The sequence below is a fragment of the Amphiura filiformis genome, chromosome 17 (genome assembly GCF_039555335.1).
Source record: "Amphiura filiformis chromosome 17, Afil_fr2py, whole genome shotgun sequence".
Lineage (NCBI taxonomy): Eukaryota > Metazoa > Echinodermata > Ophiuroidea > Amphilepidida > Amphiuridae > Amphiura > Amphiura filiformis.
The window spans coordinates 21660621-21680075 of NC_092644.1; the positions used below are offsets into that span (position 1 = coordinate 21660621).

General features: G+C 35.0%; 1 protein-coding gene across 1 annotated transcript in view; it reads right to left on the minus strand.

Moving 5' to 3' along the window:
* LOC140137059 (MAM and LDL-receptor class A domain-containing protein 2-like) overlaps positions 1-19455 on the minus strand; it is a 141505-nt gene that overhangs the window by 12647 nt on the left and 109403 nt on the right. Inside the window, exons 77-87 of the mRNA XM_072158718.1 lie at positions 17600-17850; positions 16832-16922; positions 15620-15760; positions 14177-14377; positions 12348-12500; positions 10484-10624; positions 8529-8657; positions 4618-4748; positions 4136-4265; positions 1837-1986; positions 826-1067 (exon numbers count right to left, since the gene is read on the minus strand). Coding sequence (XP_072014819.1) covers positions 826-1067; positions 1837-1986; positions 4136-4265; positions 4618-4748; positions 8529-8657; positions 10484-10624; positions 12348-12500; positions 14177-14377; positions 15620-15760; positions 16832-16922; positions 17600-17850 — 1760 coding nt within the window. The remainder of the gene's footprint in view (positions 1-825; positions 1068-1836; positions 1987-4135; positions 4266-4617; positions 4749-8528; positions 8658-10483; positions 10625-12347; positions 12501-14176; positions 14378-15619; positions 15761-16831; positions 16923-17599; positions 17851-19455) is intronic.

Genomic DNA, 19455 nt, shown 5'->3' on the forward strand with positions numbered 1-19455 from the left:
CATGTGAACATGTACCAAAGCGCTTTACATTTATTCCGCCGTCGTTAGAATATGTCAGCTGCCATACAATGCCCAAGGCATGCTCATATACCTTTGGGCGGCGCTCAATGGACAGTATTCATAACAGCTCCCCATTTCACACCTAGGTGGAGAGGAGTAATCGAGATAAAGTGCCTTACTCAAGGGCACAACACAATGGCGTCGCCGGGTCTCGAACCCGCAACCTTCCGATTATGAGTCGTAGCCCGTTCCGCTTGGCCACCGTGCTCCCATATTAGGTATACGAGACTATACTATATTTACGATATTCTTTCAAAGATCAGTGTATATGTGTAGTTTCTGTCATGGATCTTATTCTCAATGTGGTGGTCATTATGGTTACTTAAAATCTGAGACGAGTAGGTATATTCGTCTCAGCTTAAAATCAACATTAATTGTTGTCAGGGTTCTACCACCTATATTTGACAGGTGCACTGGTGTAAAGATTGTTGTGTATGTATGATTTTCTTTTTCAAGAGAGCCAGAAAGGTCATCAGCCAACACATGCTTCAATGCTCAAAGTCATATTTAACTCTCTTCACGCGGGTGTCGACTGCAGACGACATGTTTCAAAAAAATTTTAAAAATTCAAAAATTTCAGAAATGTAAATTTTCATGACCATATTTGGAATAGTCATGAAAAAATGCATTAAAATGAGTACAAACAAGCCTAGTATTGGTTCAGTAGTTCTTAAGATAGCTCTTGATATTTTGAGAAAATATTTTAAAACTTGAACTTTTTCAGTTGAAGCGCATGGCTAGCATGCAGAGCATTAAGGTACTTACTGTGAAGTCTCCTGACAAGTAGACTTGTCCATACATCCAGTCAGTGCCCTGATTGCCACGACGTTTCCACTCCAATGTCCTTGTGGTTCCACCAGTTATCTTGTAGATGTTGAGATCTTCTATGCTGGATCCATACATATGGAACCACCATGACACACACTTCCCCCCTGTCATAGCCTGTGAGATGAGGTTGGCTGTGGAACCGGCAGGTTTACCGCTAGCATCGATGAACATATACCAGCCTGGAAAAATAGTGATTTGAAGTACAGTATGGCATAAACGTACACAAGCAGATTTTGAAATAATCCACAGTGTTTTGGCATCTGTGAGTACATTTTCTTAGTATGTGCATTTGTCTGTGTATAAGGGTGTGTGGGTGGGGTGTGTCTGTCTGTCTGTCTGTCTGTCTGTCTCAGTATGTATGTCTTTCTTTTTGTCTGTTTGATTGTTTATTTATTTGTATCAAGGCAATAAGCTAGTGCACTTGTCATTTTGCCTCCAGTTTTCAGACACCGCTGAACCAGCGATCAGAAAAACATGGTTACCTAAAAAAAAGATCGCCGCTGGAGGTAAGAATTTTTGCACCAAGTACGACCAAGTTTACTTTTTAAAGGGTGAACTGTAGTTAGGATAACAAAAACAACTGGTAAGAAAGTCTACTAGATGGCTTCAAAAGGTCAAGTCATTAGTGAGAATAAAAATGGTGACCAACTTGTACCCTTTCAAGCGAAAATACAGCTTATTTAGCCAATGTCAACTTGGGGTCATCAGCAGAAATATTTTCCTAACATATTAGACAAACACCACATCTATATGGTTCTTAACAATATAACAGTAATGGCCAGAAGAGTATGCATGTTTGTAATTGGGTACAAATAATTTTGACTAAGAATAATGTTTCAGATGCATACATCAATCTCCTAATTTGCATATTCTTCCAGCCAGCTAATCAAAATCCAAGGACCACTATTGGTCTAGATTATATATGATGTCTATGGTTTGTATACATACCATCTGCATTTTGTCTTGTGTGATCTATGGGTGGTCCTGTCCCAGGTTCAGCAGCCCTTCCTCGTTGACGACTCCAGTCAAAATAATCAGACCTGTCCTGGGTCCATGTGCATATGTCATTCTCAAAGTCACAATCATAGATACCAGGTACTGCAACAAGAAAGTTTTAAAAAATCAGCAATGTCACTTATACATTAATTAATTACCTCAAGTTTGGTAGTGGGCCTGTTGCTGTTCCTTTTGTATCTATATAAATGACTTGCTGAACAACATCCATGTCCACTATGAGTGCATGATTGTGTGATGTATAACACCATAAAAAAACAAGCGGATGTACAACTGCAAGACAACTTGAACACATTGTCCATACTTGGCAAATGAGCTTTAATGCTGACAAATGTTTTGTTCTTAGACTCACACATGTAAAAAAAATCCTATATAACATCAATATACATTAGGAAATAATATCTTACAAAATGCATTATCTCACTCATATCTTGGTGTTGAAATAACATCCGATCTCAAGTGGGAGAATCATATCCAATCTAAAATGGCTAAGGCCCTGGGATTTATCAGACGTAACCTGTATTCATGTCCAAAGAACCCGAAAGCTATGGCTTACTAGACTCTAGTCTGGCCCCACTTTGAATACTCATCTATCATCTGGGATCCCTACACCCAAGATCTGAAAGACCACCTCGAAAAGATACAAAGAAGAGCAGCAAGATTTGTTTGCATACAGCTATGTTGGACACACTTCCATGGGACACACTGGACTATCCATGTTTCACAATATCCATCATGGTCAGGCTGTCATACCGGCAGGAAAATTCTTACAATCAGTTACACGCCTATCTAGAAAATACCATAGTGAAGCATACAAACTGTAGACATCAAATAAGGACTGTCATAAGTTCTCCTTCTTCCCGCAGACTATAAAGGATATGGAACTCCCTACCAGCAAATATAGCAACCGTTAAAGACAAACAGTTCAAGGAAGCAACCATAACACATCAACCATTAAAGACAATAAACAAATCAAGGAAGCAACCATAACACATCTTTGCAAGCAACTAAAGGACTAAAATACCCTAGCGCACACCACAGATTCTTCTCGCTTGGCTTTTTAATGAGCATTGGGAATATTGTACCAGATTCAGAATGTACTTTGATCAGTAGCATCTGTCGGTTGATGTTAAATTCACTTTTCATAAATACAGCAGAGATGTGAGCACACAAAACTAGAATACCATCCTTCGGTGAGCGTGTCAAGTCACTGAGCATTGTAGAGGGAATCATATATACAGTGGAAACTCATTATAATGAAGTTGTCAGGGACAGAGAAATTACTTCTTTATATCCAAATTTCGTTATCAGGGTTGTAAAAACAATAAATAACAAAAGAATTATGTATCTTGGTTCTGGAAAAATACTTCTTTATAACAGGGTTTTTCTTGTATCAGATTTCGTTATAATGAGGTTTTACTGTACCTGAAATCTGAAAATCATCATTAGTGTCCAGAGTGTGAATTCATGACTATAGAATCAACCAATCAATTTTATTTTATCCATACATCATGCAACAATACACAATCAGTTACAGTGGAAATAGCAAAACATAAATATATTTTCATATGCAATGGAAAGAATAATTTATTTTCATGAAAAGCATTAATAAGCAAGTTGATGGATGAGGACACTGCTAAATGCTGATCGTGATCTTGGCCTAAAGTTACAACTTTTATTACAAAGAGGAATAAAATATGCAAGACACAAATTTTACACTAAAAATCAGACTTAGAGCAAACCTGGGTATCTTTACTTTTGGCAAATCAGGGATATCAGTTGGTGTGCATCTTACTGGGTCCAGCTTCAAATCTCGAGTGTACACTCAAAGCACTGGCAAACATACATACTAGTTTGAACATGCTGCATAGATATCTGTGAGCAAAAAAGCTGCCTGATGTCACTAACTGGTTATTTCTTTCAGAGGAAGGTCTTATATGTTATATTCTTGTTAAATTCTCCAAAATTGTAAAGTATGAGTAAAGCAAAAAATAAAAAAAATGTTGCATACTAACCATGTGTAGGACCTGCAGTGGTGACTGGTCCTGGACCACCTGTTGGTTGCTGGTTACACTTGTTAACCTCCAAATCAACATCATCAATGGCTATATCACCAACAACATTGTCACCTAATATGACTTCAAATTTAACCTTAAAAAAAAGTATAATATAGAGCAAGCAAAAAAGAGGATAATATAAAGCATGCAAGCAAAACAACAAGACCACAACTAACCATGGGTGACTGGTATTGCAGTGGTGACTGGTACTGGAGTAGTGATTGTACAGTTGTCAAGCTCCAGGTCAACATCATCAATGGCTATATCACCATCCACAGAAAAACTTTGTACGACTTCAAAAAACACCTTAAGGAAATAGTTAAAACATTATTATACATGTGCTTATTTATGCTTTTGATATTGTTTTATTTTCAAATTTCACGCAGTAAGGGACGCACCAATCGATTCTCAAGGGGGGTAGGAAGTTGGGGTCGGGGAAAGAAAGGGGTTTTAGCGGCAAGGTTTTTTTTTTTAATTTCATGCATTTGTTCACAGTTAGGTGGGGAAAGGTTTTTTTTTTTTAGTGTTGGTGGGGAAAGGTTTGTTTTTTTGCTCATGTAGTTTGTGAAGTTTGTTTTTTTTCAAAAACTTCCTACCCCCACCCTGAGAATCTAATGGTGCGTCCCTAAGACTTAATTACTTCCTTCGGTTATCTTACCCAGAACTCCCTAGGTGCTGTGATATCCAGTAGAGCATTTTTCCACAAATTGCCTTGGTCACCTCTGATTCTCAACAGCAAAGTCTGCATCCTAGATATGTCCTCTGTCCATACATTAAGGGTTCCTATACCTGTTTAAAAAATTCAAACAAGTAACATATGTGGTAAGATGTTGCCTGAAAAAGTCATAATAGCAGTGGAAGAATGATCTTCAAAATGTTTAGAGTTGTATTTGAAGAGCTGAGTTGCAAAAGGGCTTACATCCACTTTTTCTGGTTCTGAGAAAAACACAAAAAACTGTTTTGAATTTTTTTTTTAATGTAATAAATTTATTATGGGTATGGTAAGATAAAGCATGTAAATACTAATATAAAAACACGTTTTGGCAAATCAGTGATATGTTTTTGTAATTAATTTGGGTAATTAAAAATTTCAGAAATGTGGATGTAAGCCTTTTTGCTACACAAATCGATGGAAATCATGGATGTAAGCCTTTTTGCAACACAAGTCACCCAAAAATTACATAATAAAGCAATTTATTGACTCAAGTTGGTTTTATTTTTTCAAACACATGACATAATTAATACATAAAGTACATCAAAACATATTTTGTTTCTTAATCTCATCCTTAGTCAAAAATAGGGGGGGGGGGGTGCACATTTTTTGGATTATTAAAATGTAGGCCTATAATATTTGAGGTAATACTGAGCATGTTTTACACAATTTTGAGTAACTGGTGTTAGTAATAGTTACAACTAGTCCCTAGACAATATAACCAAACTATTTTGGTCAAACTCTTCGCACTCTGGATTGGGGGGGTAGGGGTGGGGAGGGGCTGCCATAGTTTGATGATTTAAGTTGATGGAACCAATATGACATGCATGTACTTGACCTGTTATAACCAGGCATACAAGTAGGTTTATGCCCCCCCCATTATTTTGAGGGCGGGGGGGGGCGCAGAGTAATAATAATAATTATTATTAATGATAATAATTATTAATAAAATAAAATAAATAATAGTAATAGCCATGACATTTCATAAACGCACATGTCCATCAAAAACCAAATGCCGATTAAGGTTAGTCACATTGGCATTCTACACTTTTGTATAAATTAATAACAATTATTTTAAATCATTAATATTATTTTTCAAGCTTGAACAAGAATCCATTCTAATCTTAACGGGATACCTGGATGAAAATTAGAACTATAGGTCCTTAAACTTGATCACCTACATCCTTGATGAACATGAAGTGGGTAGCATAGCAACAAGGAAACAAAAGGACATTGAAACACAGCATTGTTATACTTCCACCTTTAATTTACATAACAATACCAGTAATGTGTATAATGTGGTGTATGGTTGTCATACATTATTAAATTATTTAAAGTGAATCTTGTTATTACAATGTTAGTTAAAGGCATACAAAATTGTTATTTAGTTATACAAAAGTTATAAAATAAAACCTAAAGAATAGTCTTTTGATATGATAGGAAACATTAAAATTGTATTATTTTAATTTTATGGTTAAAAATAAAGTTTTAAAAGACCTACAACTTGGTTTCTTATTAATATTAGTTAGGCAAACAATATAGAATAGTTATAAAGTTTAAGACCTACAAAATAGTATTTTGATATTATAGGAAACATTAAAATTGTTCTTTTAATTTTATAGGCCTACAGCTTGGTTTCTTAATATTAGTTATCATAGAGAAGTCTTTTGATATTCATAGGAAACATTAAAATCTTGTTATTTTAATTTTATAGGCCTACAACTTGATTTTTTATTAATAGGTATACAGCAAACAAAAGTTATTAAGTTTTAAAAGACCTGCAGAATAGTTTTTTTCATATTATAGGAAACATTAAAATGTTGTTACTTTATTTTTATAGGCCTAAAACTTGGTTTCTTATTAATATTATTTAGGCATACAATATAAAATAGTTATAAAGTTTAAGACCTGCAAAATAGTTTTTTGATATTATAGGAAACATTAAAATTGTTCTTTTAATTTTATAGGCCTACAACTTGGTTTCTTATTATTAGTTACCATACAAAAGTTATAAAGTTTAAGACCTACAGAATAGTATTTTGATATTATAGGAAATATGACATCTTCAAACCAGTATTAATTTATACTTTTTAATTAGAAAAGTTGTAAAATCTAAGTAAACAAACACCACACACGCACAGGGCAATAGCTGGTGGGGTGGGGTGTGTGTGTGTGTAATGGACATAAACAATCAATACAATGACCAGCTGACCAGTCATATGATATCAAACTCGATCTCTAATTGGTTAATAGGTCACTTATTCAATAGGGGGCAGTGTTCATGGATACAAGCCTTTTTGCAACTCAAGTGGATTGGATGTAAGCCCTTTTGCAAAACAACTTACATTTCAATGGGCTATTACTGTAGGATGTAAGCCTTTTTGCAACAAAAGAATGGTATCATTGGGTAGCTCTAGTTACACTGTATGCAAAACTGGTGCTATCTCAATTTTTGTCAGGGGTGGACGTAAGCCCTTTTGCATTTCAGCTCTTCATTTGTTTCTACAATCTGGACTTTACAACAAGCAAAATGTGATATTATTAACTGCCCATCCGATGTTGTAAAAATACTTTCATTAAGCTTACCTATCAAGTGACTATACATACATGTGGGAAATTTAACACAGGATACATTAATATTTTGACACCATTTTTTGGCCACTAACTAAATACTATCAGATGCCATCCAAAAAGATTAGGTAGGTTAATGAAAAAAGGTAAAGCTAAAATCAACATAAGAAGAGAGTAAATTAATAAACTAAAAAATCATGTTGTCCCAGTTGGTAGCTGTTCCTACAAAATGAGCAGAAAGTTGCCACAGATACTAATAAGATTTGGGCCATTATACATGCCACAAATCAATAGAAAACACTGAAGAAAAGCTCAAGGAAAAGTCAAATTTTAAACACCAAGTAAGAAATCAAACTGTCATATCCTTCAAATATTTCATGTGCAATATTTTGTGTTGGTGTTTCATATTTTTTGTCTTCAGTGTTCTTTGCATCCCCCCTTCACATGTTTAAGGACCCCAATGGAAATAAGCTTTTCTTTTGAAAAGCTTTTTGGGCAATCCTTCGTGCTCTGCTGTTTTACAATGTTTTATCATCTTAATGTCTTGTTTTTAAAATGTGTACATCTTATATTATTGTTAATTGTCTATTTATATGTAAACATTGTAATTTCTGAGTACCGAATCAAATCAAATCAAATTAAATCAAATCCTACGTCATTTTACGTCAGGTTACGATTTGCAAAATATAAATTTGGCTGTAACGCGCAAATAAAATTTTGGAACTTTTCCTCTCATTTTGTGGGAACAGGTCTCAATTCACATTAACAGTTATACAGCTATAATGTTTATGATTTCACACCACCAAATAGTATTATACGGTCGTGAGCCCTAAATGCATTTCTCAGATTTGCAAATTTGCATAACTTTGGCTAAATTTGGATTGGTCATGATTAGTAATATCAAATCCTGCAAGTGTACCACAGATGGGAGAGATCGAGTATTTTTTAATGATTTTAAGCAGTCGTTTCTGTACAGAAACACTGGCATGATTTTGGAGGTAAATTAGGTAATTCCCAGACATCTTAGACATTGAGGGCCAGTCGTAAAAAATATTGACGGTCAGCCTATATTTTTTCCCAGTCAGAGGAATCAGGCTAGGGCTAATTTCAACCTTCATAGCTGTCGCTAAGAACTGAGTCGCTCTTGCAAAGAAAAAAATGATGTTTTCTTTAGGCGAATTTAGTAAATATCTCTATGGGGATTTATTTAGTGGAGTGATATGTTATAGCAAGCTGTTATTCTTCAGTATGCTGAAGTCACAACAATATATTTATGTCCACCTTACCAGATCCATACATATGGTACCAGAAGTTGAGGCAGTAATCCTGAGCGGCTACCAGATGCTCACTAGCGAATACTGCATTATCATACGGGCCCATGCCAGGCAGGGATGACTCAACATACATGTAGTAGCCTATAAATATAATTATGAAAAAGTTAAACATGTGACACGATCTGGTCCATGGGGGCCAAAGGAGGCATTTTTGAAAATTGAGTTACTGTAATTATTACAATATACATACAATACCCAGTAAACACAAAACGTTTTCAACATATTCGCAAAAGATTATTATAAAAGGTTGTCAGAAAACGTTTAAATGTCGGGTTATATAAAGGGTATATTAAGAGTATAAAACGTTTTCATAACCTTAAAAAACATTTTTGATAATCTACTGCTCAGCAAACAAAAATGTTTTACAGAAAACGTTTAAATGTCGGGTTATATAAAGGGTATAAAAACGTTTTAATAACATTCCAAAAACATTCTTGAAAACTTGATACAAAACATTCTAAACAGAATGTTATTTTGGGAGTTGAAAAAATATTTTGCGAAAAATGTTTACCCAAAATATTTTCAATAACGTTTTAAAAACGTTTTCATGACCTTTCTATAACCCGACATTTAAATGTTATTAAAAGGTTTTGAAAAAAACATTTTAAGAACATTTCTGTGTTTGCTGGGTTAAAATATTTTAAAATAACGTTATTTAAGTATTGACACAATATTTGGCAAAATGTTTGCAAAAATAGTTTACAATAACATTTTTGAAAACATTTAAAAATATTGTTGTAGTGTGTTTTCATACAAAACGTTTTAAAACGTTATCATGGCCTTTATATAACCCGACATTTTAATGTTATTAAAACGTTTTTACCTAAACCAAAAGCCAAAATATAACTTATTTAAAACGTTTTAAAAACGTTTTTGTGTTTGCTGGGTAGGCTTTCATTTACTGAAAACACCAAAGGTCTAGCATACTTGGTTCTAAAGTTATGAAGTTTTTTGATGTCTATTTTCTTATATATTTTATTGTTTTTTTACTCCATGTTTTTGCCTTTATCTCAATTTCAAATTTGCCGCCTTTGGCCCCCATGGACCAGATCGTGTCACACATGAACACAAGATACAGCATAAAATAATGCAAACAAAGCCTACTATTTTTTGTCATTATCTTGTGATTTTCCTATTTGACATGATTATACTAAATGAACAATTTCGTGTAGTACGAAACGTCATTGAGGTATGTTTAAGATCTTTATACAAAAATACATTTGGATTTGTACAAAAGAACATTTCGCAAAATATGAACAATGAGAAAGTTAACACGACCAGCACCTCATCTTTATGTCTGGTTATACACATGCCACAGCGATTATGGCAAACTGCATAGAACTGGGTAATTTCCATTGTCAAAATCGACATGATTGTAGTATGCCGTAGCATAACATTTTGTAATATGATTATGACATGATCATAATCAACAGGTCCATGTATTTGTTTGGAAAAATGAAGGACTTTTGAATAATTTTCAGGCAATTTGGACTTTGGAAAGAGCAGTTGAGATATCTTTCTCTAAAACTAGAATTGTTAAATCTTAGTACAATTGTTTTTTTCTATTGGTATTGCTATTGGTATTTAATGGTTGATACAAGATGGATAATTGTTCAAGTAGCACTAATTCTCAGTTGACTGCTTAACTGTGGACCTCTATGGGGGGGATTTAATATCTTACTAAGTCATTCATTTAAAATTGTTCCATTGCCCTACAAACACAACAGATTTGACAGATTTCAATACCTTGGACATGTGTAAACGTATATGCCAAAATCAGGTTGAAAAATTAACCATTATTTTTTACGCTTTAAGCATTTGGCTTTAAGTTGTAATTGTAAGTGCTGAGCAAATGAAGACCAAATTGGCAAATGTTCATCAAATTATGTATTAATGCAAAAACTCACCCAAATCAGACCCTGTTGTGTGATCATTCTCAGGACCAGTGAATTCACTCACTGTACTGCCTGAATTACGCAGCCAGTCCCAATTGTCAAAATTTGCCTCATTAGTCCATCCACATGTGCTGGTCTCAAAATCACAGAAACCTGTTTCAAAAATCACATAAAAAGTAACAATTAATGTTTAAAAAAGAAGTGAAGTCATCATTACAAAATATCTATTCTAAGAAGGTATTACATTACACAGAATGTCTTGAAAATTAAAAAGTTCAGAGTTTTGTCCGGGAACGGTAACATTTACAAGTTTGCAAATGTTGGCTTGGAGTAAGCTAAATATACATCCAGAAAGGAAAGGGTCTTACATCTGTGACAGTCTGTCCACTTAGAAGTACAAACCAAATCTGTGGCATCGGGGGTCAATGCTTTGCGTCACACACGATGCAACGCGACGCGTAAAGAGCGCAGTGCACAAAATCGCGCAGCAGTTGGCACGCCAAAAAAGCATTGCACTGAAATAATTATTCTCATACCGCCAGTTTCCGAGGTCTTTTTTTTTGTCCTTCTATGTGGACAGACTATAGGCAAGTGTTTCCCATCTGGTGCTTACCCATTTTTCAAATCAATGCAGCAATAATTCCTTGAGTTAGACCTCAATACTTGTGTCACAAAAAGTGGACCATTTTGACACTTCATGTAAACTGGCTTCAAAAAGAAAGTTATAATTTTTCACAAAGTCATATCTTAAAATCCTCTCCATAAAAATGAACAAAACTTGCACACAGGAATACTTCAATACTCTACTCTAAACACATGTCAATAACCAAGCAGTTGTCCAACTGACACAACAGCAAAATGCACTGACACGGAACAGCTTCCGGGACCACATTCACAGACGCATAATTGGAACCCAACAAAAGAAATCTGTTGGAATGTGAATTTTGGTCCAGAAAGGTGTTCCATGTCAGTGCATTTTGTTGTTGTGTCAGTTGGACAACTGCTTGGTTACTGACATGCTTAGAGTAGAGTATTGAAGTAATCCTGTGTGCAATTTTTGTTCATTTTATGGAGAGGATTTTAAGATATGACCTTGTGAAAAAATTATAAGTTTCTTTTTTGAGGCCAGTTTATTAGAAGACTAAGTGCCCCCTTGTACTTTGTTCTACCTATTGTTGCAGGACTCATAGCAATGTGGATAGAACGGTATGCATGCAGACTCAGCACCTCTGCTAAATCTATGATCCACAATGCTTGACTGGTGCACGCTTTCATGAATACACGAACATAAGTTGGACTTTACCAGTCTATAATATCGAATTGATTAATTCGAATTAAACAATTCATCGAGTGGCCATGGGTAGCGCCATTAGACATGTTACAAGACTACCAAGTGACAGGTGATGGACCGTACACACACAAAAGAATAGGCATTTTTTTGATAATTTTCACCAAGGTTACTCAAAACTTATCTAGCTAATTTATTATACAGCAGGGGTCTCTGCCTTTTTAATATGTTATGAAAAACAAAATTTAAAAAATATTTACCAACGGAAATAAAAATCCATCGACAGATAGTCTTGTTATGCTCTCACAAACTTGAAAAAAAATCTGGAAAATCCAAAATTTTGGTCTAAAAATTGGCCAAGGTTACTGCTGTCCCATTCAAAAGCATAGGAAGACCTCCCACAGCGTTGAGGTCAACTTTCCAGACTTCCTGTCTACTGGCAGTAATGGCTACTACCCAGTGCAAACATCAATGAATTGTTTAATTCGAATTAATCAATTCGATATTAAAGACTGTTTACTGACATGCAAACTGAAGCCTCTTGGCACCCTATTTCATAAACCCAATTTCTTAGTGTATAACCCCTACCTGGTGGGTCACATTTGCCTGTGATAAGTTTCAAGTCATCAACAGCTATGTCTCCTTGGTAGGTAGATCCCACGATAGCCTCCAACACAATCTGGTATCTGTGTGCTGCGGACACAGTAACCTGTGTGTAGCGCCATTTATCCCATTGATCCCCTGAGGAAAGAAATATTATAAAGTATTATTAGTAAAAGAATGTAAATCTATGTGTAAGATAATAGTGATGCATTAATTAGGTATGATCATCCATAGACCGTGGAGACATGGACGGTTATCTGCGGCATATCCTTTGAAGCTATGATCGTCTCGCCTAAACACAAAGGCAAGATAGTCTTCAAACCTGCCATCGAATCGATTTACCGTACAAAAGGTCAATAACCTAACTCTTGTCCACTCAATTGCATCATCAGTCGCTATCCAATGGAATTTTGTGCTCTGAGCATCCGTGCAAGCATGACGTTGAGACCAAGGCTTATATAACATAAATTGAAACTCATTCAATGCCAGAGTAACAGGTAGTTTTAGATAAATCGAAACGGTGAATATATGTATTTATTTAATTGACTTGAAACTGCAGCAAATAAGCATTTTTTACCGTTTCATTTCTTGTAACTATAATTGTTTTGTGACAACAGAGTTTACATTGCAGTCGTAACTGTATCAGAGACAACGTGTGTACTTCGATTGAATGCCGCTTCTTTCAAACACGCTAATCCAACAGGTGCGAGTGTGACGTACATGGTCTCAGCATAATGTGAAATTTCTATAGAATTACGATCCAGACGACCGTCCATCTCTTCACGGTCTATGGATCATCAAATTTTCAAGTAGGATATTTCTCATGAAAAATTGTTTTGCTAAGAAAGATGATTATTTAACTTAAAAAGGAGGGGTCAACCATGTCTGTAGGACAAAAGTTAGCAAAGTTATGGACAAATGTATTTTTCCAAATTCTGTGACCATCATTGACTGTACCTTACAATGTATTACTGTACAAAAAAAGCAAGTATGCAACATTTTCAGCACGGCGATCCATTTTACAGAAAAGAGATTTTATTTGAAAAAATCTTACTATCACTGTATGATAACTGTATACCAAATAACACTTTTTGACTTTCTATGTTATGTTTCTGGTGTCCAAATTTCAAATTTTTGTATTTTCCTATGGGGATTACAGAGTTAAGCCATTTCTGTGGTCACAAGTTGGGAGTTGAAGGAGCCCTCTATAATAAGCAATGTGGACATACCTAATTAAGTAATTTTTGTATCTGATTTTACCAAATAATTAGGATTACACTTCTCCTCAATTAAATTAACTGTTTATACACATCTAAATTTTAGAAAGGGTCCAGATTTGTTATTCCATCCATCTTATATACAAAGGTCAACTTATGCTACAATTTTAGGTACCAATCCCAGTGCTGTAGCCAGAAGCATACTGGGTTTAGTCTTAAAATCCGAGTCGTTAAAATTTCAAAGGTTGAGACAATTTCAAATCCCTGATCCAGCGCTATAGTTCTCAAATGTGACACGATCTGGTCCATGGAGGCCAAAGGTGGCAAATTTGAAAATAGAGATAAAGGCAAATATATATGGAGTAAAAAAACAATAAAATACATAAGAAAATAGATATCGCAAAACCACATAGCTTTAGAACTAAGTTTGCTAGCCTTATGTTTATATAAGGTAATAATTATAGTAACTCAATTTTCAAAAATGCCTCCTTTGGCTTCCATGGAGCAGATCATGTCACAAATATACTGCTTTAAGTAAAAATATGCAATACAAGAAACATACAGATGCTTGTACCATCTTTGTACAAACTATATTACCTGATCTAGTATACAGGATATCACTGTATGTTTCAGTCAGTGTGTCATAAGTGAATACATTGAATGTGCCTATACCAGTACCAAACATATGATACCATATCTGCACACACTCTGCTGTAGTGTCTGGATAGACTGGACTGAGAAGACGGGCTTTGTCTCCTTGTACCTGTGGTGTGTCTGTCTCGATATATGCAAAGTAACCTGGAAAATAAAGCATAAGTTGAGACTTGGGTTACATAAAAGTCACTACATGATTAGTTTGATCTAATTCGTCGGTCGCATCACATTAGTGGCGGATAAGATGGCAGGGGTCGCAGCATATAGTGGCGGAGAGATAGTGATTTTTTATCACACCAAGAAATGCAAAATACACTATGTATACAATGCATTGCATAGCAATTGTTAACAGGAGACTATTGTGATCAATGTTCATGTCATGATCAAGTAAAGATACCCAAATATTGTGAAATCATATTCCCTCGCTTTGCACCACTGAGGTCCCGGGTTCAAGCCGGCGCGCCCAAGGACTCATGTGCACTTGGTTTATCCCGATTCCATGCTCGCTCTCGCAGGTTTTCTCCGGGATCTCCGGTTTCCTCCTGTATCGCAAAAATCGGTGATTAGTTGTTAGGTTATTAAAAAAACTTCTTTCACCCAATGGAATTTGGTAAGCTGCACAGATAATTGGTGGATGTTACAATCTAAATGCGGATAGGTGTGCACCGTTCGGCAGCAACCTAGTTGATGCGATCTGCTTGTGATGATTCACCATTGCAGCGAAATTACAGCGCTTTGAGTCCTCTAAGATCTGGAGAAAGGCGCTTTATAAATCCAAAATTTATTTATTAAAATTTATTTATTTATTACTATGTTAAACAGACATCTGCCACTATGTGACGCAACCCATGAGTTGATCATATTTTCTATATTGTGCAACCTAACTCTGCAAGGAAACTTTAATGCTCTGTATGCTAGCTATAAAGCTTCAACATAAAAATTATTTTCTCAATTATATCAAGAGCTATCTTAAGAACTAAGCTTGTATGTACTCATTTTAATGCATTGTTTATGCTGATTCCAAATACGGTCATGAAAGTTTACATTTTTTAAGTTAAAAAAAATGAAACTTGATGTCTTCAGTCAACACTCACATGAAGAGATGTTTAAGAAAACATATCAAACACTTTAAGACAACATGAAATTGAGCAAACAGGAAAGAAAACATGTATAACTTTACAAAACAGTCAATTCAAAATAGGCTGGAGAGCAACATCATTGTAAAAAAAATGTCCATTGACAAATCATGCTCAAATATTTGACCTCTGGACCAATATATTTTTACAAATCACTCATATATAGGACACAAAATGAATCCCATAAATTATTTATCAACTACACCTACAAGATACCAGGTGAATAAGTCATAAAACAATGTTTTCTCACCTTCTGATGTGCCGGTAGAATGGTCCTTTTCTGGTCCAGTTCCTTCTGATGGAGTACCGCCTTTACCTCTTGACCAATCAAAGTCATCGCTAGTGGTGTCTTGACTCCATTCACAGAAATCCACCTCAAAGTCACAGAATGCTGTAAAATGAAGATGTAGAAATAGTAACCAAATCATGAATTACTTGTGTATGGACACCCTTAGAATTGGTACCTTTATAAATAAATAATGCTGAACTTACGGTTGCAGTCTTAACCCTAAAATGCTACGTGATATATCCACTGGCATGCATGTATCCCACTTGATGAGTTAACGCAATCACCCATAGTTATATACGCATGGTTTCATTACCCATCCATGGCTACCGGTCACCAAACTAACGCTTGACACACAAGGATTCTTGGGTTTGAATCCTGACCAAAACAAACAACTTCTTATTGTTCTTTGTCTCTCTTTATTCCTTTCTTCTTTTATTCCATTTGCCAAAAGCACTTAGGGTATTAGGGTTATAGCAACATATAACTCACAAAGGCTATATTGTATGGTGAAAAACCATTAATTTTGATTCACAGCCAAAACAAACAAAAAAATTTTTTCATAGTTCATTGTTTTCATCAACATAAGTTTAAACTCAGATGTCAAAGCTGACCTAATGTCAGAAATTATATAGTCACTTCACTTCAAACATGCAACTACAAAATCAGCACTAATGAGACTAACTTTGGATTATCTTTTTTGAATATCACATGCACACAATAGTTGAGTTTAAAGTCTCAAGTCTCCAGCATTAGCAACAAACTGCAGAAGATGTTTTTTCAACTAGTCCACTGGATCAGTTAACAAGACAGTGGATTTGGGTTTCTCTCGAAGTCAATTTGTGCGAAACTCCTTCCCACAATGCCATATGCGTATTGCATAACAAAGAATATTGATTAACCTCAGAACTGTATCTATTGTTATGCAAAACACTTATTGCATTGTGGGAAGGAATTTCGCACAAATTGACTTCCGTAGAGAAACCCTAAATCCGCGATTGAGTTGACTGTATTTTACAACATGCCCGCCAGCATTTACAGTTTGCCCGAGGCATTTGACAAGACAGGTATTAAATTTGAGCCCTGGATTTACTGATAATGAAAATAAACTAAAAAAATAAAAGTAATATTAAAAACCAATGAGCATGAAACTAAGTAATCATCACTGAGACTTACTTGGTGTTTGGCAGTCCCCATCATACAGTACGATATCATCAAGAGCTATATCACCATATGAGTTGCTGCCTACCTTAGCTTCAAATACAACCTGAGAAGTAAAGACATAGTTTCAATAGAAAGGTTATATGAAATAGGATCTATTACGTAGGTGAATATGAAACTTGAGTATCACCGAAATTCCCAGTATTTGCCACTTTGCCAAAAATACAAAACCCTGGATCTGGCTATCTTGACATGAACATTAAGCTTCCCTTTTGCCCATTAATTTCATGAGTAAGATACTAAATTGAGAAACAAGATAAATGCGTGAAAAATGGTGTGGCAAGTATAGATCCACATAAATTTCTGATATTGCTTTAAACACATTAGAAAAAGTTGGAGGACATCTCCCATTCACTTTTGTGTGGTGAATTGACTATTTAATACAGAAGGCTGTGGATTACTGCATGCTACCATTCATACTACAGTTCATTCATAAAAATATCAAACTCACTCGACAGTATCAACCATAAGGTATATTCGAGCCAAAGTTGGACACCATCCGGGTATTTTCCCCTGATATACCATGCAATTTTCATAAATATTGGTCAGACACCACTGCAATGCCCATATTTGGCAAACAGGCCAATGGTGCTCCAATGGTATTGGCTGTGGACGGCGAGATGTAAATTGGGTGATGATGTCACAGCTCATTAGAGTTTGTCACTCAGTCTATGGCAACTTGTTGTAAAGGCCTTCAACTTTGAATTTGAATTGGCAACTTACCGTCCACGGTTCATCAGAGTTGACTTGGTATTCTGCCTTCATCCATTGGTTACCCTGTGTTCCATATTTAGTAAATATTAATGCATCCAAACTCTTTCTTAAATATACATTGAATCTATCTATATGTGGGCCATACATATGGTACCAGAAAGATAAGCATCGCCCTCCAGTAGGGTTTTGTGTTGGTGTCATGATGCGGGCGCGATCACCGGGGACGCGTGGAGCATTCGTCTCTATGTAGATGTAGTATCCTGTTGATTACAAAATAAGTAATTGTGTATAAAATTTATTATTCAAATTAAAGACCTTTTTTTTATCTACTACATGTACATAATCCCTCAATACAACAATCTTTCATTTTTCTCTTAAATAATTAGCAAAATTTGACATAAATAATACACCACGATTAGTTATAACCTCTCTCCTCCTCATATGTAAATATTAAAAAATGATGATGCTGACTCACCCTTAAATATTATTAAAAACCTGTTACAACAATTTTGCAAATCAAGAATTATTTTCAAATTTGTCGGCCGTGTCAAATACTGTCATATCTCAAAACGCTGCCTTGTCTGGTTTGTTTTTATTATTACCATCTAATTGTGATGAGATATACTGTCAATTTTAAGGGAAGGGGTATGAGCGTTTGGACAGTATTTATTGTGGGACATTAGAGCACATCAGACATATCGAATTGCATTCTGAATACTGAAGAATGTCCTTCTGATATCAAATAATTTTTGAAATTGCAAAGTAATACACATTTTATGGCAAATCATTGAAAATTGATATTTTTGATACTTAACAGTACTCGAAGTAATCTTGAAGTGTATGTAGGTGGGATGAAAAGCCGACGATCAATTGAAACTTTTGACCTTTTGTATTGAAGATATGGATTTTTTCCCAAAACGCCCCAAAAAAAGGTCTTTTTGGGAAAAAAATCCATATCTTCAATATAAAAGGTCAAAATTTTCAATTGATCGTCGGCTTTTCCTCCCAGCTACAATGAGCTACATACACTTTAATAATATATCATTAGATTTATAAAATTTACTTCAAGGACTGTTATATATCAAAAATTTGAAAAATATCAAATTTTAATAATTTGTCATAAAATTTGTATTATATCGTGAATTTCAAAAATGAAAATTATTTGATATCAGAAAGACATGCTTCAGTATTCAGAATGCAATTCGATACGCCTGAGGTGCTCTCATGTCCACAAAAAATACTGTCGAAACACCATAAACGCTCATTCTAGATCCCTTAAGGTAATATCACAATATTACAATCCAATGTTCATTCACAAAAGAAAGAAGTATGCTAAAAGATAAAACAATAGGAAATACAACAGTGATAACAAAAATCACACAACCCAGCAAACACAAAACGATTTACAAAAAACGTTGACATGTTGGGTTATGGGTATAAAAAAGTTTTAATAACATTCAAAAAGCATTTTTGAAAACTTGGTGCAAAACATTCTAAACAAAATGTTATTTAAGTGTTGACAAAATATTTAGAAAAAATTTTTGCCCAAAATATTTTACAAGAACGTTTTAAAAACGTTTTCCATGACCATTATATAACCCGACATTTTTAAATGTTGGGTTATTAAAATGTTATTCAAAACGTTTTAAAAACATTTTTGTGTTTACTGTACAGAATTAAAACCAGACATGGATGTCATTTGAGAGATGCACTTGATGCGCCCTGTACGTGAGTACCAAGACGCTTCAGATGAGATGCAGATTTGTTTTTGTTCGTCTTCGCGCATCGTCGGCAAGGACCGAATACCCCCAATTTTCTCCCCATAGCTGACAGCGCAATTGTATGTGACGGTATAGGGAGTCACG